General features: G+C 37.1%; 1 protein-coding gene across 5 annotated transcripts in view; it reads right to left on the bottom strand.

Moving 5' to 3' along the window:
- Positions 1-25,860, bottom strand: part of STIM2 (stromal interaction molecule 2) — an 82,691-nt gene that overhangs the window by 23,546 nt on the left and 33,285 nt on the right. For all 5 annotated transcript variants that reach the window (XM_050337694.1, XM_050337690.1, XM_050337691.1 and 2 more), the window contains exons 2-10: positions 24,248-24,378; positions 12,362-12,476; positions 5,515-5,626; positions 4,747-4,862; positions 3,325-3,502; positions 2,227-2,404; positions 1,490-1,657; positions 1,187-1,287; positions 698-936 (exon numbers count right to left, since the gene is read on the bottom strand). In XM_050337694.1, the coding sequence (XP_050193651.1) occupies positions 698-936; positions 1,187-1,287; positions 1,490-1,657; positions 2,227-2,404; positions 3,325-3,502; positions 4,747-4,862; positions 5,515-5,626; positions 12,362-12,476; positions 24,248-24,378 (1,338 nt within the window). The remainder of the gene's footprint in view (positions 1-697; positions 937-1,186; positions 1,288-1,489; positions 1,658-2,226; positions 2,405-3,324; positions 3,503-4,746; positions 4,863-5,514; positions 5,627-12,361; positions 12,477-24,247; positions 24,379-25,860) is intronic.

The raw sequence follows: 25,860 nt of genomic DNA, 5'->3' as shown, positions 1-25,860 counted from the left end.
TTTTTGATTTGCCTCTAGAGCCCAGTTACTCAAAGCTTCCACAAAACAGGCTCTTGTACTGACGCAATGACTCATGATACCAGGGTGGTCTGAGTCCCCAGTGTATATCTTCTGATCATAGTTTAACCAAAGCTGAATTGCCCTCCCTCCAGCACTTGGCTTCTTTGCCTTGCACTCAAACAACCCACTGTATCCAAACACAAACATTCTGCCTGAAAGCTTCCCCTGGACAATAAGATTTTGCTCCAACCACAACCACTAAAGAATGTTTGCAAATCTATGTTAGCATGTGGTCTCTCAAGGGTGTGATCTTCCTAGTAGTTCAAAGGACTCTAAATTAACACCATCCCTTCCACCTGAAAGAATAAATGTGCAAATAGAAATTCAGCATTATTCATCACAAATTTTTGTAAGTAGCAATCCAAGCTTGACAAGCACTTTCAAAACCTTAGCTGGATTTGCCCCATTCCCCCACTGGAACAGAATAAAGGTTTTTTCTTCACATTAAGTTTATTACAAAACTCAGTTTTCAGTTCATTAAATCCCACATGACCTAGTATCTGAAATGCTAGGTAGAGTTTTGGTCCTTTTGACTTTGATCTAATCCTGTTTGATTTCAGCACTCTCCTCCTACCCAACTGGAAACTCCCATGTCCCCACAACTTTTCCTCTTCTTTTTACTGAGCTCACCACTTACCATGAAACTGTGAGACTATTGGAGGAGTATCTTCATCTAAGTCATCAACTCCCCCTGCGATTGGGTAGGGAGGAATGGAGACTCGAGGCATAACTACCCAGCTGTGATCAGAGTAGAGAGAGGAGGTCAAGCTTGGTAGCCCAGAATTGTGTGCGATTTGAAACCCGCAAATCTTCTCAATCTGCTGCCATCGATAAAGACGCTCTCGCAAACATGTCGTCAACTCAGAGAGTGCTTTCCTGAAGAAAAGCACACATTAGAATTACACACACTGTTCTTAATGATAAAAGCAAAGCAACACAAGTGCATTCATTCCAGCATACCAGAAGACAGAACTGTTCAAATATTCACATTTTCATGTATTTTAAACTGCTTTTCCTAAAATGCAAAACCATTATGACACTCAATTCCATAACTCTCAAAAATGTCCTTGTTTCAGGAATAAGTAAGAACAAAAGACTATGGAACTTATCCTGGTAACCCTCTTACTTTGCTTCAAGAATTTTATGGTCCACTTCATCCAGGGAGGAGCTGTGTGCAACATGTAATGTTCCGAATACGGTGCTTCTCTTCTTTTTTATCTTTTCTGCCTAAAAGGCAAGACAAAATGAAATCCATAAAACCAGGAGTAATATACTTCACAGATGACAAAACATTAGCAATATTGACAGGTAGTAAACAACTCAGAGAAGAAAAAAAGCACTCAAATGCTTATCTGCTTTGCATTTACTAGTTCACATATCTAGCAACAGATCAGAAAAGTCTTTAAGTAGCTGAAGAATAAGTTATTACCTCATCTTTGGCAATTGCTAATTGCATTTCTGCATGCTGTCTTTTGATGTTGTAATATTGTACTTCAACTTCATGTGTTAACTGAAGCCACTTCTGCAAAGCTTCAGGAACAGACCAATTACTTCTCAACTCAAACTCCTTCTCAGCCTTTTTTAAAGCCATGCGAACCTAGCAATCAATAAGAAATAAGAATGTCACCAAGAGTATCATTAGAACTGACAGCAGAAGAAAGTTAAGTATAAGCACCTTCATACCAGGAATACAGACCTGGCATTTCTGAAATCTGGCATAGGACCTTCCATATCCTGTACTACACTCAGATTTTTTTTTCTTGTGATACATGGTTCCTAATTTGAAGTTTAAAATTTTTTTTGTAAGACAGCATTTTTTTAGTACAATAAATCCAAATTTATTGCTTTTGAGAAGAGACAAAGCTACTATCTCTGTCCTGATAACAAGATAAAAAAACTTTTTAGATATATTTTTGTTCAGTGAATCCAAAAACATTACGATAAGCTAATATAAAAAGTTTACAGTTTTTTATAGTTTGAGGATTATTTTACTAGAAAAAAATCATACTTTTATTAGTATGATTGAAAGACGCTCATTAAGTACACTTAGAATTTTTCCATTAAAATATAGCATTTGAGGAATGCTGCTTTAAACACTCCTAAGGACCTAATAAAACTACAACCAATTCAAAGTCAACAGTAAAGTTATAAACAGTTTGTAGATACCTGTACTAATTCTTCCTCTGCATATTTGAGCCTGCTGAGCTCACATTCAGCTCCCTCCCTCAATTCCCTTAGGCGATGAGCTTCCCGTTTTGCATCATTGATCTCATCCATCATTTTGCGCTCCAGATTTTGCTTTTCCACAGCAACATTTCTGTTCTCTTCTTGTGCCTTCTCAAGCCTTCACAATTGAACAAAAAACATAAGAAAATACACAGCATATTTGTTAAAAGTTGTAGTTCTCAGAAGAAGAAAATGCATCCAGCAACAAGAGCAAGCAGCAATGGGCACAAACCAAAGCATGAGGTTCCATCTGAACATCAGGAAACACTTCCACCATGAGAGTGATTGAGCACTGGCACAGGTTGCCCAGAGCAGTGGTAGAGTCTCCATCCTTGGACATATTCAGAAGCCACCTGGACATGGTCCTAGGCAACCTGTTCCAGATGATCCTGCTTGAGCAGGAAGGGCCAGACAAGATGAATTCCAGAAGTCTCTTCCAACCTCAATCACTCTGTGATAATAAAGACTCTGCAAGCTTCATGAATCAGCAGCAATTGCATCACACAGTGTGATATCCCCATTAGGCAAAACACACAAGCTTTTAAGTGAACTATCATTAAAGGTATAATATCAAAATACAAAAGTCTATATACAATTGAGTTACACATGCACCAGAGAAGACTTTCAACTCTCACACTGCTGTATAAGCAATAGAAAGTAATCAGTCCTGCTCTGTTTTAATCTTAAGAGCTTAAAAACATGAGAAATGTTCTCATTTCCCTGTATGTAAATATTCCAAAGTAAACTGTAATTATATGAAAATAACAATATATACTTGTAAATCTGTAGGTAAAAAAGACAGCCTCTATTCTTTACCTTCATCCTCAAGTTCATACTGCCTGCTAAAATATCCAGGTGTAATTTCTACCCATAAAACCAGCAACAATGAAATCACAATTTCCATGCAAAGGGAAGATGAACAAAATCCAAAGGTAGCCTAATGTAAATAATTTATGACTGTAAAGGATCTGTGTTTGTATTAATTCAAAACAAAAGGACAACTAGACATGAACTTTTTTTTATTTTTAGGTTTTATACCTTTCCTGCAAGTCAAGAAGACTTTGCTCTGCTGTTTGAAGACTTTCTAAGTCCTTCATCATTTTTGTGATATGTTCTCTTGAGGTTCTGTTCTGTGTATATGCAAACCAGCAGCCTCCAAAACCAATAACTATAGAAACTGTTAATATAAAATCCTTCATCCAGTTGTGAGGGGGACCTGTGCAGAGAATAACACCATCATTAACTAGTTCACTGATACAGACAACAGATCAAGGCCTTCTCCCTTTTTCCCCGGCCTAAAAGGTGACAGGACCTGATCCTAAACAGAATTACCTCAAACCATCCCCAACAACTACCTTTCAAATGTATTCCAGAGTAGTTTCCATACAACATAAGCAGCTCTGCTCTAACACAATTTACTTAATCTACACTAAAACATTCATTAGATTGAGAAAAGCTTATCAAACTTTTACAGTACATACTCTGTATCTTTACTTTTACTCATTTAAATAGAGTTCCCCAATTACACTTTATCAGGTCAGTAAGACCTTTAATTATGTTAAAGTAAATTCTCCCCAGTTTGTACCCTCTGGAATACCCTATGCTGGGTTAAAAATGCACTTGGAAAAATAAAGTACCTTTTAAAAGGGTGAGTGGCTAACAGCAGCCCTTCTTAAAAGCAAAACTTTGATTTTCAAATTATCATATCCAAGATTCACACACACACACGTCTTTGTTAGTACAATTTTTATAGTCATTTGCACCTTTGTAAGACAGTTTCTGCTAGCATTAAAGGTATAACACAGATACACAGTGCTTTTTCCCCTCCTGAAAATCCCCAGCTCAGATCTGGCCTGACTGATTCAGGAACACCCGACCTGCACAGCACCACAACAAATCTGTAACTTTGTACAAGCAAGAACACAGATCGCTGGTGATGTGGTATGGACATGTCTGCATATGGTAAAATGGGTCAGATGTGGAACTGCTGCATCAAGTTTAACTGCACTTAACTCGGCACAAAAGATGCAGTTATTGGATTTGCACCATCTCCTTTTTTATTCTTGGGGGAAGGTCACCACCTCTCATTCCAACATCCCAGCTGCACTGTCCAAGCTAATTGGGAAGTGATTGTAATGTTAGCTGTAAGTGTAATTTAAACAGTCAAACACATTTAGAGGACGCTTCTTATGACACAAAAGCCAACTTACATCTTTGAAGTGGGGTTATACTAAAATTTCTACATGATTTTACACACAGAAGTGAACTTTGGCCTGGTCACAGCACCTAAAGAACCTTTTTTAATTCACTGCAGACTTCCACAACACATGCCAAGCAATCCATCAGTACATCCACAGCATAGATAAGCTGTCCTATCTACAGTATCAAGTGTCACTGAAAATATGCTCTGCTGAATTCTTACGATTAAGAGGTAAGAAAAAACTCCAAAAAGTTACTAACGGGTAAGAGGTCCAAATAAAACCACATCCAAGGCTTTAAGCTGAAGCTTCTGTCTATGGCTCCGGTCAATTATTTTCAAGTGAGAGATCATGAAAGCATGTTCATTTACTGCTATCCTGTTAATGACAAGACAAAACATTACCTATACCATAAATTATATTCAAAATCAACCTATGCAAAAAAAAGATATCAACAACATTTCTCACAATTGCTTATCTGTAATCTGTAGAACTAAGAGTGAGAAATATAATATGACAGTAGGGCTAGGAAAAAAAAAGCACATCAGAGCGTTGGAAAAAGGAACATAAAATCATTTACCTATTCTTTTCTTTCTGGAAAAATCATGAAATAAATCCATTTAGCAAAGTTAAAGGTAAACATTTGCAGACTTGTGACACCAACTCTGTAATACATGCAATGTACTCAGATCTGGTAGTCACGCTCCAGGACAGGGGTTCTACAGATAGTTTGTTACATATACCCATACAATAGACTGGAAGATATTCAAAAGAAAGTTTGCTACCACACAGAATTATCTGACCTTGGCTAAAAGCTTCCACAGCAAGAAACAACACTTTTATGAAAGTCATATTTTAAAATATTTTGGCAGAAAAAAAAAATACGGCCACCTCTTCAAAACTGCATTCTTCTTTTCTAGCATTTGACCATACCTTGTTAGACTTTACGTTCACATCCTTGTTCCCATATAGAGACTAAAGCAGAAACCTACAAGGAATTTTTTGAAACTAATCCTGAAGAAACATTCACCTGGGAAGTGTTGTTCCATTGACATTGCTGTCTCTGAAATTCTTTTCATATTGGGGCAGTTCAACAAATTCTGACAGCCATTGAAGAGTGTCCTCTTGAGTCCAGTTATGAACTGGAAGAAAAATTCTGTTTAATTACCTTACATTTTTGTAAAAATCAACAGCAAGACATAGAAGACAAGCATAAGAAAAGCAGGCTACAATGACCAAGAGAGTTTAGTCAAATATAATTGCAAAAAAATTAGCATTAACATTCACCAAGGTGTTTCTGGCATTTTGCCTTTTTCATTATATGCTTCTCAGTGAAAGCTTAGGCAAACTATAAAAAAAAACAAGCATGGAACCAATAGAAACATTTCTTTATTAAAAATTCCACAGAATAATTTAGTCTTTTGCTTTAGTTTAAATCAGGACAGCATTTTGTGATCTCTCGTGACTTTGATCTACTTAAACTGATCTCAGCCTCAATCCCTTTGTCCTTGCTACCCTTGTAGAACTAAACACACATCAGCTGGTGCTGTAGTCATTTGAGGCAACATACCAAGACCTTTCCCTGGATGGTGGCTTAAGAACTTGTTTTCACAAGAATTTTCTTACAGGCTCATGCCTACCAACCACAAAATGGGAGCCGATGAGAGGTGAAGAGAGCAGATTGAAAGAAAACACCAAAAGAGAGTACAATTTAACAGGAAAGCATTTAAATCTCTCTCAAACATGCCCCAAAAAGCTGAACTAAATGCAAAAATACTCCCGCTAAGAATAATTATTTAAGTATGTAGAGAATAATTAAAAATTTGCCTTTCTAACAGCAACAATCTACATAGATTTTCATACTTACAAATGGTCTAAGAAAATCCTAGCCACAGATTTTAAAAAAGGGGGGAAGGAAAAAAAAAATCACATTTGTGGTCTTCACAGGCCACCTGCTACAGCTTAAAGATTCACACTGACAAAATGGAAGGGAAATTGTTTGTTCCATTTCTGACTCTGCAAAAGTTTGTCTACACATGAAAAAAAAGTGACAGCCTCCTTTTGAACAGACAATTCACATGAAAAAATTTTAATATTTCTCTACCTAGAACTACTTGCATGTGACAATGCTAGGCAGAGATTTCTGTAGAAACCTGATCATAAAGACACATTCTCAGTGGTGAATTTTGACAATGACCCTTTCAAAAGAGCTGCTAAAAGCTTGATAGGTAAAGCTGCAGGCAATGGAAGCTTTTGTGAGTTCAAATTCATATTTCACTTCACACTGAAACTGAAATAAGGACTTCTAGATCTCCTGTCTACACTAGCATAGCTGAAAAATAAGCTCAAACATTTTAGATTTTCATCACTCCAGATAACCAGAGACAGAACACATTTCACAGACCCACTTATAGCTTTAAGAAACAAACTTGCAGTATAAACCACTTGTTTCCTATCCATATGAATGCCAACACAATCTTCCCAGTGTGCTGTCCCATTTTCTTCTCCCCTTTTGAGCCACAATCAGGTATTGATTTGAAACAGTTTTATTATATTACTCTAAGATTTTATGCAAAGTGTCTGGGCTCTGTTTGTAAACAGATTGTGTTCCCAAAGCAAGGATTCTTAACTCTTTTGTGAATAATAAGCAATTAGACTTACATGTCATGTGAAGTCATTCAAGACTGGTCATTACAAGTCTCAAAAGAGTGGTAAAATAATCCAGAAAAACATCACCTTAACTGCATTCTAGAAACATGTTCATAGACTGATCCAAAGCAAAAGCATTTGCTTTGATGTGACATGTGAAAAAAACCTACTTAAAATAGCCACTACATACTACAGACTATCACTGACAGTGCAGAACATGCCATTTCAGAAGCCACACAATTCACTGAGTTTATAAATTTTGGGGAAAGGAAAAAAAAATACCACTGAGACGTTTCACTTCTGTTACTGAAAGTATTTTGTAGACACTCCAAGTTTTACAGAAATTTGTAGGGTTTTTATAAGTCAATAGTAATTTTGAACATATTATTTTGTAAGAAATTAGATACATATTTAAGTGGTTTTACCACAGAGAGCCAATCATATGTTTTCTACTGGCTAGACTGGTATATTGTCTTCATAGAATATAAAGGAAATTTTCCCAAATAAGTCAGTTATATTCAGGAAAACTTTATTACTCATTATCTATCACTGTATCAGACAACTCCATTAGTACAGAAACTGCAAAATGAAGCAACTAAGGTCTATCCCAAAACAGAATCAGTACTTGTACTTCCTGTACTCTTCTTATACTGTTACTTGTTTATCTAAAAATTAATATCAATTACTTTTTTTTTATTATGTTGTGTCTTTTTGAACAACCAGTCACCATTTAAGCTATCAGTACATAGTCATTTCTTATGCTGATATTTCACAGTCTGAGTCTCCGCTCATGCACATATTTTACAAGAAATTTAGATTTATTATGTAAACTAATACTTCATTCACAGAAGTTCAATGTAGGTGTCTGCAAATCCCCAAATCTTCCAGGTTGATTTAGACTAAACTACACTATTTTCACTTTCCTACTCTGTCAGTGAAAACATTCACTGTTTTTGTTGCTATCTTCTATATGCTGTATGTTGGTAAGAAGTATTGTTTCACTTATCTTGAATAAGAACTTATGAAAGGCATACTTGTTTATTGTACAGCAGCACACAGTACTGAAAAGCACACTGGCCTTTCTTCAACAGAAGCTGTTCCAGCCACTGAAACTCGACACAAGGCAAGTGTGATATACACCAGGTGGACTGAAGGGCAAGCAGGCCAGCTGAAACTCATCTTAATCAGCACTGCCAGTTAGAATGTGCCAACTCCTACTAATTAGCTGGGGTTGTAACTTTTCCTTAATTTAGTCACCAAAAAAGAATACAGTGCTTCAGACAGTGGAGTAGCAAGTCACAATTACTCCGAGTTAAATGCACATAGCATTACAGAGTAATTATCCTTCCCTCTCAACACCTCTTTTCACAAACAGATATCTTGAGAGAGAGGATGCCAACAACGTGCCTTGGGAAGGCAGGTGTAGAAGCTACAGTGTTTACACCTCAGAGCAGCACTTGGTCTCTAGACTTGCATCAGCTGCTCTATTTCAGATCACAAATTATTGGGTTGAGTTTTTTTCCTACTTTTTTTAACTGCCCTCTCAAGATGCTGAAGGTGAAGACAGCAAAAGTAGCTTTAAACTGGCCCTGTACAGAAGTCGGTCCTTGCTAACCCACATTAATGGCCGATTAGAAGATCATTTTTTAATATTAAATTTATCACACAGCACAGTGCTTCCAGGCAGGGAGGCTTGAAGTAAAATAACACTGCAGTGTCAGCCTCAGTACTCTTATGGGCCTCCTACTCTTTTCAGAAATCAAATTACATTTTATAGGAGTATTTCATGGCAAGCAGTGAATGACAGCCATATATTAGGCTTGAAGTTGAGAACAGGCTGACCAGGCACAAAAGATTGTTCTGTATCAAGCATACAAAAGCATTTCAAACTTAGTTTTTAGGACCTTCAGCAGTAACATCAGCAGCACACACCATTATGTAACCCATCCTTAGCTAACCCCTGCTTGCATACATTTCTAACCTTCAGATATTGAAAGCCTGAGACACCAAATGATTAAAGTGTAAGGCAACCATAACATCTTTGTGGTATGCAGTTTAGTCCCAGTTGCTGCAACACTTGTGCAGCAGTACATCAGAATACAACAGGTGATCACATATACAAACATAAAACCATTTTTTATCTTTTTACCTAATAAATAAGGTACCAGACTTTAGTTCAGCATCTATTTTTCCACAGAGAAGGAAAGAGAGTTAAAGAAAACAAAAAGGTACACATACAAGGCAAGGGAGAAGCTTTTTTTGTATTATAGGGCAGTCTGCAGGATATACTATACATTAAAGGTCAAATATGCCATAATGGTAAAAAGAGTTACTTTTTTCTAAAGCAGTTTGTAACAAGTAGGTTTGGTAGGATTCGAATTAGTCTGACAACAGCTGGCCATTCATGAACTCCAGGTTTGATCATGACAGTTTCAACTTCATTACAAAATCAAGTCCCAAGGGACAATGCTACAACACCAAGAATGCAGCACTATACCCTACTCACAGAGACACATGTCAGAGAACTACCCAGTTGAAGGCCCTGCACTGATTTTACAATCTCCGTTGCTACTGAGAATAAATACCTACCCACCTCTCTGCAGACAGAAAATTCATATGATCATAGCTCATTACATGGGCAAAAAGAGAAGGCAGGCACCTTCAAGTGAGAGAACTTTCAAAGATAATTGTACAAAGACTGGTACTAAAACATCAAAACAAGTGCTCATCTGTCCCCTTTTCTGCACTCAAAACCTCTACCTCTTCAAGGCTCTAGTAAAAAAATCACTGAAGATGCTCCTTTGATTTTAACCTATCAGTAGCTACTCAGCTTATTACTTTTGAATAGCTGAAAGGCTCTCTAGTGCATGTATAAATACTGCTTAGTTAAAACACAAGGCAGTCAAAGAATACAACAAGCATATGCTGGCATTTACATTTAAAGAGCAGTAACACACCATAAGTCAAAGACTCAGAGAGCTGTGTTTTCTGTTTGAAACAGGTATGCTAGTTCATAGTCACTCCCCTAAATACAGCACTCTGTAGAATCAGACTATGAGATTAAAAAGTTTCAAAGGTCACAAAAAGCATATTATAACTACACTAAATGAAATTAAAGTCTTGTTTTGGCATGATTTCATTTTCTTCCCTCAAATCTTATCTATCTTGCATCACCAATATCTTAAACAGAAAGCACCTTTAAGCTATTTGACAAATACTTAAGCCAAACATTCACATAAAGCAAGCTTTATGGCAAGGAATGTGCAATTCTACTCTGCATAAAGTAGGCAGCAACAGATCCATAAGATGTTTCTGCATACACTGTCAAGAGCACTATTTAGAGCTTGTAATTCTCACACAGTCTCAATAGAGTACTTAAAAGTTTCAAATTACTGATACTGTCATTTACACTACCTTCCATCCTCTTGTTTAATGTTGTCAAATTGCGTTAAGCTGGCGTTATAAACTAGCAGCACATACAAAAACAAAGCAATCAAATTCCTAAAACATTTAGAAAGGAAAAACAGTATTTTTCCATGTCACCTAAAATCAAGTGAAGGTAGTTCATTTTCTGAGGGGCTTCCTGCTTTCTAACAGTCAGCACATCACTGGTAACACTGCTCAGCAGCCTCATTCTAAAGGTCTCCCTGTGGTGCAACTTAAGTTCTCTCAACAGCATGCCCAGTAAAGCCACTGTGAGACATGACATTCCTCTCAAAGTCTTTTGAGTCTTACTCACGCTGCACACTATATTCAAGAAACGTGAAATAAAGATATACACAATAGACAAATTAGATACTTCTGGTAGCCTAAATTTTTGAAGAGTTACTCATGAGTTAAACCAACAATTACGGCGAGATAATTTTTTCGGATAATTCAGTTGTAATACTTTCATAGAATAAGCTTTTCAGAAAATAGGTCTTTACAGAATATTTGAAGAGATGAGGCTAAAGATCACTAGTTAAAAGATATTTACTACACAGCAAACACCTCTTACTTCAGACTGCACTTCTACATTAGCTGATCTCCTACATTAGCAGAATGGGCAATGGTATGTTCCTAGTTTCATTCCTCTCTTGTTCCTACTTCTAGTTGTTTGACCAATACCAACTTTTAGATGTCTCTATGAGCACGATTAGCACATGTCCTAGTTTAGGACTGGTATTCTCAAATATAGTACTTGGTTTCCCCTCCTGCTCCAACTGGAGGCACAAAAGGCAAAGTCAGAGGTTGAGATAAGAACAATTTACTGTAAGAGGCAATGAGATAAGAAAACTAACAGCAACAGCAACAATATTAATAGCAAAAGGTATAAGAAAAAGAAACAATTTACACAGAAAGCCCCCCCCCACAATAAACAAATAAGGGTCCATCGCCCACACATCTCATAGAAAGAACCCCTTCTCCCCAGAAGAGAGACAGAGTTCTTTTCCCCTCCCCCAGCAATGATGTTAGGGAGTATAGAGTAACATACAGGCCTTAGCCACAAACCCTCCCAGCTTCTGCAAAAAATTAATCCTGTCCTGGCCAGAACCAAGACAGCACACCACCTTCAGAATGGTGTGAGGGGAAAATAAATTAAGTATTTCTCTCCTAACAACTCTAACATTCCAGATATCTGGAATTTTTTTTTAAATCACTATACCCTGGGACATATTTGGCAATGAACTGTACATTAAATACTATCTTTTGATACTTGGAATATTTGGTTCAACTTATTTCATTTAAAACAGCATGAGGGAGGGCTGGTGGTGTTGTCAGTCCATTTTACTGTGTCCCAAGTTTAACAGGATTTTCAAAAATGCTTTAACCTAAGAATTCTAGGTTTTCATAACCCAAATAAAATTTACATTGAAGTGGAATTACATAGAATTTTCAACTCTATAAAACACGCAATAAATATTTAAAAATAGCTTAGGTTTATTAAATTAAAAACATGCTAATCTGGAAATCAGCACTTGCACTAGTCACCTTGATAAATTAGAATCTTATACAGATGAGTGTGTAAGCTATCTTAGTTTACTTACAATGCACCAAGCATTGGAAATTAACAATAGCTGTACTAAATAAGTTCTTAGGTTTACATATGCCTATAAATAACAGCATCAAAATGGACTCATGAAGATGCTTCAAGTCATTCATTTACTTGTCTATACCTGGTGGAAAAATTCTTGAATTATGTCTGTGTCAATAACCACCATCATTTTTAGTTATACTTCTTTACCTACCTTCAGATGTTTTCCAGCGTTTCCACAGATCCTCAATGGTGATATGTTTGTCTTCTCTGTGCAGGTGACTATGTTTATTAGAGGCATCCTTGTACTGCATATCTTCCCTTAGAAACTGAAGAAAAAGGAAAAACTCAAATACCAAAATAACAATTTCTGAACAGAAACCACAAGGATATCAGGTAGACAAGAGTTCTTTGCTATCTCTTCCCCATGCAAACAACACAGAATTCATCTAAGTTCTCTAAAAAGACTCAGAAAGCATGTTAAGTACTCTTACAAGATTTGTTTTTCATCATGATTATATCCAAGAAAAACTGAAGCTTCAGTTGCTAGTATTCTAGATTTAGCAGCATTATTAGTATGCCTTAGATTTACAGTGATTACAAGAATTCACCGCACAAGTCACACTGCATACTTTTGTACTCTGAAGACATTTAACCAACTTTGTCTACTTCAAAATAAGACCATGTAAATTTGAAAGTGCACCAGTCCTTCATGGATGAGTAATACTTGAATCTTGCTCCACCAGTTAAATGCAACTGCTTGAGGATGAGAGTAAGCTGTTGACTAAGTATTACTAAAGTCTTTTGATTAGACAACAAAAATTTGACTTTATTTCATCAAATTAAACAACAAAAGTCATCTGAGGGGCAATTTTCTTCTCACTAATCTTTCCTTAGTGGTTACACTCCAAACACAGAAGCATTACATAAAGCTGATTCATTCTCAGTAACTAATAGAAAGCCTTTTAGTAAACATGATAAAAGAAGTTCATGCAATCATGTCAAACATAATGGGTAGTTAGGCACTGGAACAGGTTGCCCAGTGGAGTTGTGAATGCCCCATCCCTGGAAGTGTTTGAGGCCAGGTTGGATGGGGCTTTGAACAACATGATCTAGTGGAACGTGTCCCTGCCTAAAACATGGGGATTGAGACTAAATGATCTTCAAGGTCCCTTCTAATCCAAAACGTTCTATGATTTTATGACAGCAGTGTTGTACTAGTATTTCACAAGTCACTACAAACAGATTCTCCAAATACATGCACAAAAGACTCCCATGGAACCACAAAATTCATTCTATTTTTATTTCATACACGCCTAGAAAAGTTGGAATAGCGGTTGGCAAACAACCTCCCACTAATAGTGGAAACCTTCCATAGGTATCAGTCCCTAAAATCACAGTATGAGCAATCTCTGTGGGTGAAGACCTTAGAATTTGTATCAGAAAACTAAAATATGATACAAATAGTACCAGAAAACTAAGTCATCTTTCACAGCAGAGAGCTTGCTTTCTTCAGTTCCTGAAGGATGAAGTTGCTCAAACAAAAACAGCTACAGACAGTCATAACAGCTCAGTAAAACCAGCTTTTTTATGTGGCTGGTCATATATCATCACCACTTCAAGCAGAGGTGAGGAGGAAGGCCAAGCTAATGAAGCACTGCAGAAGAGCCCAATTCTTTAAATTTAGTCCAAGTAACAATTTACGTGTAGAGCTTCCTGTATAGGCCCCATTTCTAACAAGTCATTCAAGAAATTGAAGGAGAGACTGAAAAGCAGCCGATGCTAAACCATAATATTGACTCTTTATAACAAGAAACAGAGTATGATAGCAGAAATATGCAAGCAAAAGCTAACACTTATCAATTTTCCCTTACTAAAATATTTTTACTAGGATGTAAGGAAATCTAAAACTATGTGAAAGGATTCAAATTTCTCCTCTAACTTGGGATACAATACTAATTGCTTTCTCTAAGCCAACCATAGAGCCATAGTATCCAAATATAGGTTGGATGCAAATCCTCTCTCATTTATCTATTACTTCAAAACTTTGATTGTCAGACATTAGCTTTCTAAAGCCTTTTGATTCCTAAAATAGCTCCATTTAGCCCATAAAAACTGCACAAGCATTTTTAACTCCTCTTCCCCATGTGAATGAGAATGGCATAAATTCAGATATTAAAAAAAAATATATGCACGCACACACACATATACAACAGAAATACAGGATAAATTTATGAAATATATGAGAACTGAAAAGAGCAACCTGTTGGAGCAAGGGCTATTACAGAACTTCTGAAACATTATGGATCAGCAGCAGTAAAAATGTTTCATAAACACAGAACTGTATGATGTAAATGTACGCAAATGTAAAAATATCGGCTGCATATTCCATAGTCCAAGTAGGAACTCTGACAATACTACCATGAAGCTGGAAAATTCTACAACTATCATTCAATGTGCAACCAAAGATGGATTATTTTATTCATTCCCATACCATCTTTATGAAAGAGTAAACTGAAAAGCAGGAACTAAATAATAAGAAAACAAGGATAATATTCTTATCCACTTGTGTCTCTAAGCCTTTCCAGATTAAAGTAGTCTCACAGCTGGAACAGCAGGAAAGAACTGGTGTTTGCCCAACTCACCTTCTCCCTCCAGACTGCAAGTACCTACTACCAGCTGACACCCTCAGCATATCTTTTGTGAACTTGGAAAAAAATACACTAAAAATTCAGCAAAAAATATATGTTCCTCCCTGTAAAAATTGTCTCTCTTCATATGGGGGCTAAGGTAAATGCTAACACTCCTCAGCTTTCTAGTAACTGATGATAAGACTGCCCTTGGTGACTCCAAATGTCAGGTATGGACATTTGTTTTAAAAAACAATTGTTGTTGGACAGTGATGAAGTTTCTGAAGAGGAACAGAATGCATACATGTACATATGTTGTATGTACAGGCTTAAGCCCATTTTGCATCTTCTCAGCTAAAACTCAGATCAGTTTTGTTTATACAAACTTGCTCCTATCTTTACTGCTAGTTGTCAGCAAAGGCTGTAAAATAGTGAAGGATGAGAACACTTGTGCAGTTAGAGGTCAAGGAAAAATCTGATTTGCCGCTAACAATACAGCTCTTAACAATACGTGGTCAGAAGGAGAGAAGGAAGATGCCAAATGACAAACAGAAGAGCTTCACGGTGTTACATCTCACCCCAAACTAAGCACTACAAGGAAGCCTAAGAGAGCACTGCGATTTAAAACCCGGAGGAGCCGCTCCTGCCGTTCGGCGCCGGCGCCCGCAGAGGGCGCAGCAGCGCCCGCGCTCGCAGGGCCGCGGGAAGCGCGGATCCAAGTCCGCAGCACGAGATTTCCCGGGAGGAGAAGGCGATACAGGACCTCGTTTACACCGAGAGGCGGATTAGAGTATTTGACTGACGTCCTTTATTGAACAGGGACTGTCAGCACTCAAACTTGTGAGCAGCTCGCAGTCAGTAGCAAGTACAGTTACTGCTCAGGGGGAGAGGATCTACACCCATGAGAACTTCTAAGTGAAAAGCCCATCTTCTGTTCTATCCTACCCACACTGCTCCCAGATCCTGTGAAAATAATCACGATGGCTTCCTCAGCGAGGTTCTCTAGCACCACATGGTCCCAGCACTAAAGTTAAGAGTACATATAGCAAGGAAGAGGCCATCGTGTTTCCAAGAACGAATGCATTTAGTAAAGAAGAGCTATATAACAACATCAAATATCTTTCTTTAGTTTAAAGGATCTTCGTTTCAAAACTGGTCTAATATGAAGTGCTTCTTCACAAAAAAGAACTGTGTCCTAAATTGAAGAAAGAAAAAAAGATAACAACTCTAGTAAAAAGAAGATTTTTCTGTTCCTTGTCACGGCAGCTTATCTCTCTTCTATTGCCCTGGTCATTAAGTATACAAAGAAAAGGTTAGAAAAATAACTCTAAATAGGGAGGTTAAAAGAATAAGCTCTAACAAAAACACATCTAGGGATTATCTTAGCCAAAACATAATTACTCAGGAAGGAGAAGTCCTTTTAAGACTACAAAGTTGAAATTGAGAAAGCAACAGATAAGTTACCTAAAAACTCTGCGTGACACACACAAAAAAAATTCATTTGTCAATATAGTTACTTCAAAACCAAGTAGACAGTAAAAAAACCAATCTACACTTAGACTTCAAATGGAGTCTTGATCCCAAAACTCCATAACAACTGTACCTCTACAAAGATCAACATCCCAAAGTCCAAGGTTCGGCAGTGTAATAGCTAGAGAGGAAACTTTTTCCTGCCTGGAGGGGACAGGACTTGTGGAGCCCTGGAAAAGTTCCAGGGTCAGGTACACACCACCTTCCTTCCTCTTCAGAAAGCCTTTAGTACTGTAAGTTTCACCAAAATCCAGTTAACTCATCAACAAAGACCAACCTGAAGCAAAACAACAACAAAAACAAAACAAACAAACAAAACACAACAACAACAAAAAAAACCCTGACCATTGTAAAAGAGGTAAAAAGACACCCCAAAATCCAATACAAGTTTGACTGGTATCAGAGACAGTGCTTGCAAACTAAACTCAAAATATGGAAGCTGCAAGAGACACTTGCTCCTTGAAAAGCAAATGAGAAACTGCATATTTTTGCAAATGCCAGTGGAAAAGTAAAGTTAACACTCACTAACTGCAGCAGGAAGCATTCTTATGCTGTTTATATTTTATTCTGGGTGAAGGCTCAAGTTTATAATTTTCATCAACTTAAAATAGACCCTTTAACTGACAAGTTTACTTTCAGAGCAATTAATAAAATTTCCTGGCTAAGTATTACTCTCCTCCTCAAGCAGTGTTATTTCCTTCAGGTTCATTCCTTCTAAGGGAGACCTGCAAAAGTTACAATTTCATTTTTACTATAACCCTTCAGATTTCCTATAAACCTTCAGATACAGCCAAGTCATTGCTAGAAAGCCTTCCCATCTATTGCTACCAGACTTAATGCAGCTATTGCAATGTCACATGTACTGAATAAATTATAATGGTAAATGTGCTTTTAAAAAGCAACATATTATAATTCAGGTATGACAGCTTTTGCAACTGCCTACCCTACAGAAATGGCTTCTAAAGATGTTACACAGTAAAATAAGAAAATGTATTTAAGCATAACAAAAACATTACTAGAAAAACATAGGACATAATAAGGAAAGTGTTACCAAGTATATCTTAAGTAATCAACATATTCTACCGAAAAAAGATTATTGCAGTTCAAAACAAAACTGCAGCTATCCTACTCTAACAAACTTTGCAACCTTTCAAAGCCAAAGAATTTCCAAGGGGGCATTCCATTGTAGCAGGACTACATGCCTGCAATGCTACATAAACAGGTGCAGACAGCTACATATTATTAGCTTAAGTACCTCCAGGGAGGCAAGGCATGAGGTAGGTCTGATCCAAATCACGTTGGAACAGGTTTCCATGCAACTGTACCCATGATAACGCACACTGCTTCCCTATAGGACTTTGCACAATTTAGCCATCAACTAACACGCTCATAACGTTTTCAGACAAATCCTGGCTCCTTATCCTGCTCTGAAAAAACAGTGTGGACATATTCAGAATTGCTCACAAAACTTCAGGAGACTAAAAGACACTCTGCCTCGGAACAAATACATTAGCAGTTGAATAAAAAAAAAATTAATGCACAAATGGCCTCTATTAAGAGAGCTACAATAAATTAAGGGAATCAAAGTAACCAAAAAGCTTCTGGGGAAAAGGTTCGCGACATGGGTTAGGAAGTTCAAAATGCTTGTTTGAATGATCAGTGTTCGTAACAGAATGTTCTTGCACAGTGAGATGTAAAACATGCTCAAGAGCCATCCCAGTATCATGAAAAAAACAGTTGTAATGTTTTCAGTTTCTGAACCACTGCAGCAGGTATTTTTCCACATGCAGAATTTTGCCTAACCAGGTGACACTGAAATACAAAGTAGTTTACAGAAATACGAACATCAGTTTAAGGACCTTTATTATATAAATGACAAGGACAAAACCAGAATACTAAGGGAATTTTAAAGAACATTTAACATCTTGATGAGAGCATATTTGCAGAGAACAAAATGAACTAAGAGCTTGGTCTGTAGCAGAACCTCTCCCAGCTGAAATAACACCTGCAGTAGGCTCCTGAAGTTTAACCAAGGCCCAAGATGCACTAAAGAAATGGAGATCAAGCTTCTGAGCTATATCATCTGTTACTTTTTAACATCTGTTCCATACACAGCAGTACTTCCCCCTCTTCAAAATCTTCTGCTAAATCTTTACTCCCCCTCAAGATGAAAAGAAAGACAAATTTTGCACAAGATTTTGCTTTTATTCAATAAGACAGAAGGGCTATTCAATTAGCATCATTCCAAGTTTAATGTTAAATTCTCAGAATGTTTTTTCACCTCACACTTTATGCTCCTAATATCCAAAATATACATATTTAAAATGGGAGCACCACACTATCTCAGCATCTAGTTCTTTAAGATTTCCTGTCATGGAATGTCTTGCAATTTTGCCCTAAGTGTTTAGTGCTCATTACTGTCCAGAACAGAGTATTCAAATGAATAGGGCTCTGGTTTGAAGTACTAATTCATGTCTCATTCATTTTTTAGATCTCTTAAAGAACTATATAAAGAACAAAGATATCTACAGACTTCTTTCACCAATTCATCATCATACAAATTGAATAGGTAGATCTATTTCAGTAGTAATTCAGAAAATAATTTCACATTATAAAGTTAGATGTTAAATTTTATTTCTCCAGGTTGTCCTAAACTAGTATTGTTGGTGCAAAATAATTTAATTTAGTAAGCTTATAAAATAGATTGTGATGTACTGGTGCATGTACCATTTTAACTGCTAAAAGAAAGGATGCATAAACAAACAAAACTATGACTAGCAAATTAATTACGTAATAAAAAGAAGTATTAGGAGCATGGACTGATTCTCCTCTGTAATAAAACTTTGCATCACAAATGAGCACTAAAGGCAGGATATACTGAAGCATATGCTTCTGAACTCACCCCAGTTCTATAAATTATTAATTTTTAACTGAGTTGTTTACACATGACCTCTGTATTTTATCCATTTCTCTTTCCTTCTGGATTCTTCCTTTGACCTTTTTCCTTCTCTCAAAAAACACAGCATACTCTCTCTCAAGACATCATGTTTGTTGAACCTGTCAGATTGTTTGCATCATGGATGCAAATATGAACACAAGTCCTCAAACAATATCTTCACTTCAAATGGAAGATTTTGGGTTATCAAACATTCTGCCCCTGTCAAAATTACTATAGCCAAAGTGCTATGTTACTGTTACTATTCCAGAACAAATCATTCTAGTTAATTTTCCTGCTTTAATCACTGTATAGAAGACAATCATCTTCGGTAGTTTAGGCCACTAAAGATAGATTCTTTTTGATTCTTGTCTCCAGATAACATTTTTAAGTCAGGCATTTCTGCATATTGTCTCTGCAGTTTGAACTTTGACCATCCTTAAAATCCATTCAATGCTTCCAATGCTACAGTCTTTTCCTCTCCATACTGTACTTTGTCTTTTGTTTGTTTGATTGTTTTCTCTCAGGTTTGTTTGGTTTGGGGGTGTTTTTTGTTAAGTAATAATGCAAATTCTCTCATTAAAAAAGCTTAAACAAAATATGGATACATTAAGTGACCTATCCAAATATCCCATGCAAAGCTGTAAATTTGTGCCATTAGCTTGGTGTGACATTAGACATACAGTAAGATACTAATATTTTTTAAAAAATCAATTTATTCTAATACTATTGAGAGATTCCTTGAGAAAGTTACTTCATGTAGGACCTACATATGGAGGTTCTTTGGAAACAGGAACAATCTATGAAAATAGTGAATATATGTCTGTCTTTCTTCTAGTGACTCCTTATCATTAAAACAAGTCACGTTCACATGGTGTAACAGATGCTTCCTGAGGCAGATAACCTCCCACAACACAACTACAACCTCAGTTAGTAATATTACATTCTCCCTTTCAGTTACCCACTTACAGCCTATCTCTTGAAACAGGTTTAAACAATTGCAACCTTGTATATATTAATAATAAAGTAATGCTAGCAGGACCTAGATCTGATAGAAAAATTCATATTAGACTGCCCTAACAATAAGCATAGGTTTGGAGGTTTTTTCATATCCTTCCTTTTTCCTTTTCTCTGCTGCAACATACCAAAAAATAAAGAAGAAAAAAAAAAAATCTAACTAGTCTATGCTCAGACTAGAGCCCTTTAACTTCCTTAGAAGACTTCAACAAATCCCTCATGTGTTTCCATAACTATTAAATCCCGTGCTAAAAATTTAGATCATGTTTCCCCACATTAATGTCATCAAGGTCAAATACAAGCTTCTTTCCAGCCCATATAAAGTAGGTCCAACAGGCTCCCAGTATCAGACCATTTTTGAGAAAATAAGAAATTTCTTATAACAAGTTCAAATTTTCTTATATCCTAAAAAAACCTCCTTCTCTACAGAATGATTTTATGTGAGCCTTCATTACACAGAGGAAAAACAAACTACAACATAAAACAGGGTATGAAAATATTAGGAAAAATAAACAGGGTGCAGATGAAATGTCTGAAATCACTGTTGGGAGTTAACTGGATTAGCAAATTAAAATAATTAAAATAAATAGCTCACCTTTAGCTCTTTTTTACCTTCCCCTCTCAAAATAACTTATTTACAAGAACTTCCTTCCTTGGTGTAAATATACACTTGTAACAGTGTTGTAGTGCTGGTAAAACAGCAGAAAGTTATTCTACTTTGTGACATTCTTCCTGCCAAATAAAAAGCTGATGAATATCTCATCAACATCCTCAATATGCCGCTCTTCCAGGAGTCTTGCAAGTAAAAACCATGAAGCATAAAACAGAAAATCCATTCCCTGCTGTTAAGTAAAATCCCTGTATTTCATGTAAGCTTTACTTCTAATAAAGATTTTTTAATTATCAGTCCTCATTTTTAATCAAGGCAAGCAGCACTACCCACTGTGACAGAAACAAAAAAAAATCTGGTTCTGAAATAGTGTGTATTAGGATATATTTAGCATATATTCAGACCTGTAATCAGGTAACTATGTAACTATGTTGTTGAAATGGAGATCTTTTACTACTAAGTAAAAGAAGAACATACAAATTACTAGCTGAACTTGCAATTAAACTGCATTTCTCATTAATTTCAGATTTGCATTTAATGCCTTAGAAGAAAACACCCTATGCAAATACATATTCATCACTGATTTGCATGGAAAATACATGTAGAGTTAATTTGCAGGGAGGGGGTTATTAAATATTTCTTCAATAGTTTAAAATGAACTAGCAGAAACAAGGGCTACATTTCAGTCATCTTATTTTATGCATAATAAGTAGTCTGAATATACAGTTTCACTCATCTGTCAGTACCCCAGCTGAAACAGCATCCCTCATCAACAGTTCTAATTTCAGCCACTTAAACAGGTCTTAAGAGTAGCTTCTGTTGCTTCCTCTAGAACAGGAAGAAACTTAAGGGCAGATAAAGATGGTCCACTGAATACCAGGACAGATCTTCTGAATACTAATAAAAAGTTTCCAATGTATAAATATTTCTGTATTTTCTTCTAACTTTCTCAGCTTCCACGTATAACAAATGCAGTACAAGTCAAGAGAATCAATCAAAGTGCTGGAAGTTCATTAGGAAGCTCACACTCCATCAATGATGTTTCAGTTTTCACACTGGACTGTGTCTATCCCAAACATTAATGTCAACCACCCAACATTTTGCAATAACAGAGCTAGATTATTTGCATTATACTATAAAAGCCATGGTAGTCAGGCAAAGTCCCTGGTGACTGGGAAAAGGGAACCATCACTCCTACTTAAAATGAGAAGAAAGGAAGACTGGGGAACTAAAGAACAGTGAGCCTCGGCTCTGTGCCTGGAGCAGATCCTAAAGGAAGCAATGTTAAGGCACACACAGTGATGTGATTCGAGACAGCCAGCACTGCTTCACCAGGGGCAAAGAGTGTCTAACCCACCTGGTAGCCCCCTGTGACATAAACCCCTGTTGTCTACCCAGACTTCTGAAAGGCTTCTGGTATGATCCCACATAACCTCCTTTTCTCTAAACTGGAGAGAGATGTTATTAAAAGGGTGGACCATTTGGTGAATAAGGAGCTGGTTGAAGGGACACAGCCAGAGAGTTGAGGTCAACGGCTTCATGTCCAGGTGGAGGCCAGTGATGAGTGGTGCCCATCAGGGACTTCTGTCAGGGCAGGTGCTCTGTGATATCTTCATCAGTGACAGACAGTTAGACTGGATGCACCCTCAGCAAGTTTACAGATGACCCAAAGCTGGGCAGTGCAGTTGGCACAACAGAAAGATGGGATGTCATCTAGAGGGACCTGGACAACCCTGAGAAGTAGGCCCACAAGAACCTCATGAGGTCCAAGTGCAAGGTGCTGCACGTGGGTTGGGCCAAGGCCAGACATGAGCACAGACTGGGAGAACTCACTGAGAGGTTCTCATGGATAAAAAGCTGGACATGAGCAAACAGTTTGCATTCACAGCCAGAAAGCCAACTGTATCCTGGGCAGCATCAAAAGAGAAGTGGCCAGCAGGTCAAGGGAGTTGATTTTTCCCTTCTATTATGCTCTTGTGAGACCCCACCTGGAGTACTGCATCTGGTTCTGGGGTCCTCAGCACAACAAACACATTGACCTGTTGGAGCAAGTCCAGAGGAAGCCACCAAGATTCTTAGAGGGCTGGAGCACCTCTCCTATGAAGACAGACAGAGCTGTGATTGTTCAGCCTGGAGAAGGCTGCAGGGAGATCTTATTGTGACCTTCAGTACTTAAAGGAAGGGTATAAAAAAAGAGGGAGAACAACTTTTTACACAGGCAAGTAGTGATAGGACAAGGGAGAAAGGTTTTAAACTGAAATAGGAGAGATTTAGATTACATGTTAGGAATAAATTTTTTACCCAGAGGACAGTGAGGCACCAGAACAGGTTGTTCAGAGAAGTCGTGGATGTCCCATCCCAGAAGAACTCAAGGTCAGGTTAGATGTGGCCTGTCGAAGCTGTTTGCACACAGGCACACAGAAAAGTAAGTAACATCATATTAAACTTGACAAATGATAATTTAGAACCTAACTCATTCAGGGAGAGCAGTCTTCTTCTAGATGTTACATAAAAGGATGACAAAGCAGGGCAAGAGTCTTCTCTCATTCATCTACAGTGAAAACAGGTATCAGAGCAACATGACAATACCCTCATTTTTAGGGGACATCTTCACTCCCCTTCCTTTCTCAAGCCTGTGCCTAACAACTGCCAGAATGCAAAGTAAACACAACGAAACTACATAGGTATTTCCACTCCTAACTAGTACTTTTGAGAATCCTGATGGTAAAGTTGAGTAAGTGTTGAGTAAGTGCAAGGGCATGTCCTTTGCCAGGACCACCAGGAGCCTGCCTACCAAACTCATTTGAACACAGACACAAAAAACTTTAGGCAGGTCTGTATAACCTTCCTTAGTTCATTGGTCTTAATCTACCATTAACTCTACAGCAGGAGATGATTACCACTTGCCTGTAAAATGTAAGCAAAACCAGAAATCTTTCCAAACTGCTGTCTGTAAAAGGTATTGCTTTGCACCATGAAGTACTTGCAACAGATCAAAGGCAAATAGGAACACCAGTGATGCCTTAAGCAAGAAAACTTTGAGCAAAGAAACTGTAATACCAGGTGATGGATCACATAAACCTCACCACAAGCTAAGCTGACACCATTTGCCTACTTCTTACACCAATCACAAAAATAACAGCTTTTATACACAGTGCTACAAAACTTTCCTTTAGGTTAGAACAATGGACAGTAATATCCCATTTCAGATAATTACAGAAATTAGACTTTGCTTCCATATTTGTCTGAGGGAAGGGCTGAATTAAGAAAAACAGCAACAACTACTCAAGTGCTGGAAGATAAAGAGCAGCTATACAAAACAATGAGGGGGAAAAAAAGACCTCATGCATGCACAAGTGAAGTTTTTTTTACTCCTACCTCATCACTTTCATCTACTTCAATACCACCATCTTTGTCATCATCCATTTGCTTATGGATCATGCGGAGAGCTTCTAGGCTGAATCGGTCCTCCTCAGTAAAGCATGGTGGGCTGAGTGAACTGCAGGGATCTAAAGCGGGGAAAAAAAACCAAAAACAAACCAGAAACTTTAGTTAGTGTCACTCCAGAATATAAACATCCCAAGCAAAAGAAAGGGCTTACATTTCTGTATTGTGTACCTGTACTTCATTGCCATAATCACCAGGTAATAGATGTCAAATTTAACTGTAAAATAATAATTATTACCAAAAATGTGAAAGGGGGGTGTGTGTGTAAATCAACTCTTTTTTTTTTAATCCAGGAAGGAATCCCCAAAAATAAGCTGGAATGGTTTTGATCACTTTGTTTTTTTCCACCCCAGTAACTTACTATTTCCACTTTTTCTTTTATCATCTACCCTCAGTAATATGTCACTACAACAGCAAATAGAGTCACTGCATTTCCCAAACTCCTTTCTGAACGTCTGGGCTACACAGAGAGCGGTGGAGGAGAAGGAAAAGAACTGTCATGTCATACAATCATAGCTTCATAAACAGGTAACAAAGGGATGGTAATCACATTGCAGATAAAAATCTAAGTCAGTAGTACTACTGAACACAAAATATTCAAGGAGGACTGCAAGAGAAGAAAGTGCACTGCAAGAAAATTTCAGCTGATATATTTATATGACTATGTAGTACATGATATATCACTCCCGTACCCTCTGATTACACACGGCAGTTGCCGTGGAGCAGGTTTCCAAGTCAAAAATAGTATGTTTTCATTTGCATTCATTACTGAAGGCTCATGATTTGTGCACATCTTATGGTTCAGCTTGCACCACATGAGCCTGTTAAATCTCTGTTCTTTCCCTTCTATAAGGCATATATCAAATGCTCCAAAATTCTACAATGCATAATGATCAACCATCATTACGCTGGTCTTTCACAGTCCGAGGCATTAACTAATAGCTAACTATTTCACTAATTCTGATGTATCCAACATCAAAGAACAGAATGTGGAGAAGGATACAGAAACCTTTTTTTGAAAGTTCAGCGTCAATAAGATAGTGAATTCCCACTGTAGCAGGCATTATAAAAATGCAGTGACTAGTCCCATAAACTGGTACACTACACTTTAATCAATGCAAATACAAATTGAGGCAACATATGAGTAATTTTTGCTTCTTCTAGTCTATCAGAGGATTAAGCTTTCATATTGCTACAACATTTATTAAAAGGCTCATTTATACAAGTAATGTAAAGGAAGCACATACAGAAATAGAGAGAATCAAGAGTTTGCACAGAAAAATAAATTTATTGTTTTATTATTTCATACTAGTTGGATTAACATGATTCTGCTTTTCTATTATAAATTTTAAAACAATCAAAAATCAAAAATAATTAAATGCATAAGGCTACAAAGTAGAAGAACGAAGATAACCACAACATAGTTGTAATCTCAGATGCATAATTAAAATAACTGATTCCCAAGACTAGATGCAAGTCAACGCATTCTTACTTTACAGTCAAGTTTTATTATACAGAAATTAAGAGAAATCTGTCATCTCTGT

This window comes from Myiozetetes cayanensis, unplaced genomic scaffold, assembly GCF_022539395.1.
Source record: "Myiozetetes cayanensis isolate MyiCay16 unplaced genomic scaffold, myiCay2020 scf7, whole genome shotgun sequence".
Taxonomy (NCBI): Eukaryota; Metazoa; Chordata; class Aves; order Passeriformes; family Tyrannidae; genus Myiozetetes; species Myiozetetes cayanensis.
This window is presented reverse-complemented; position numbering and strand designations above follow the sequence as displayed.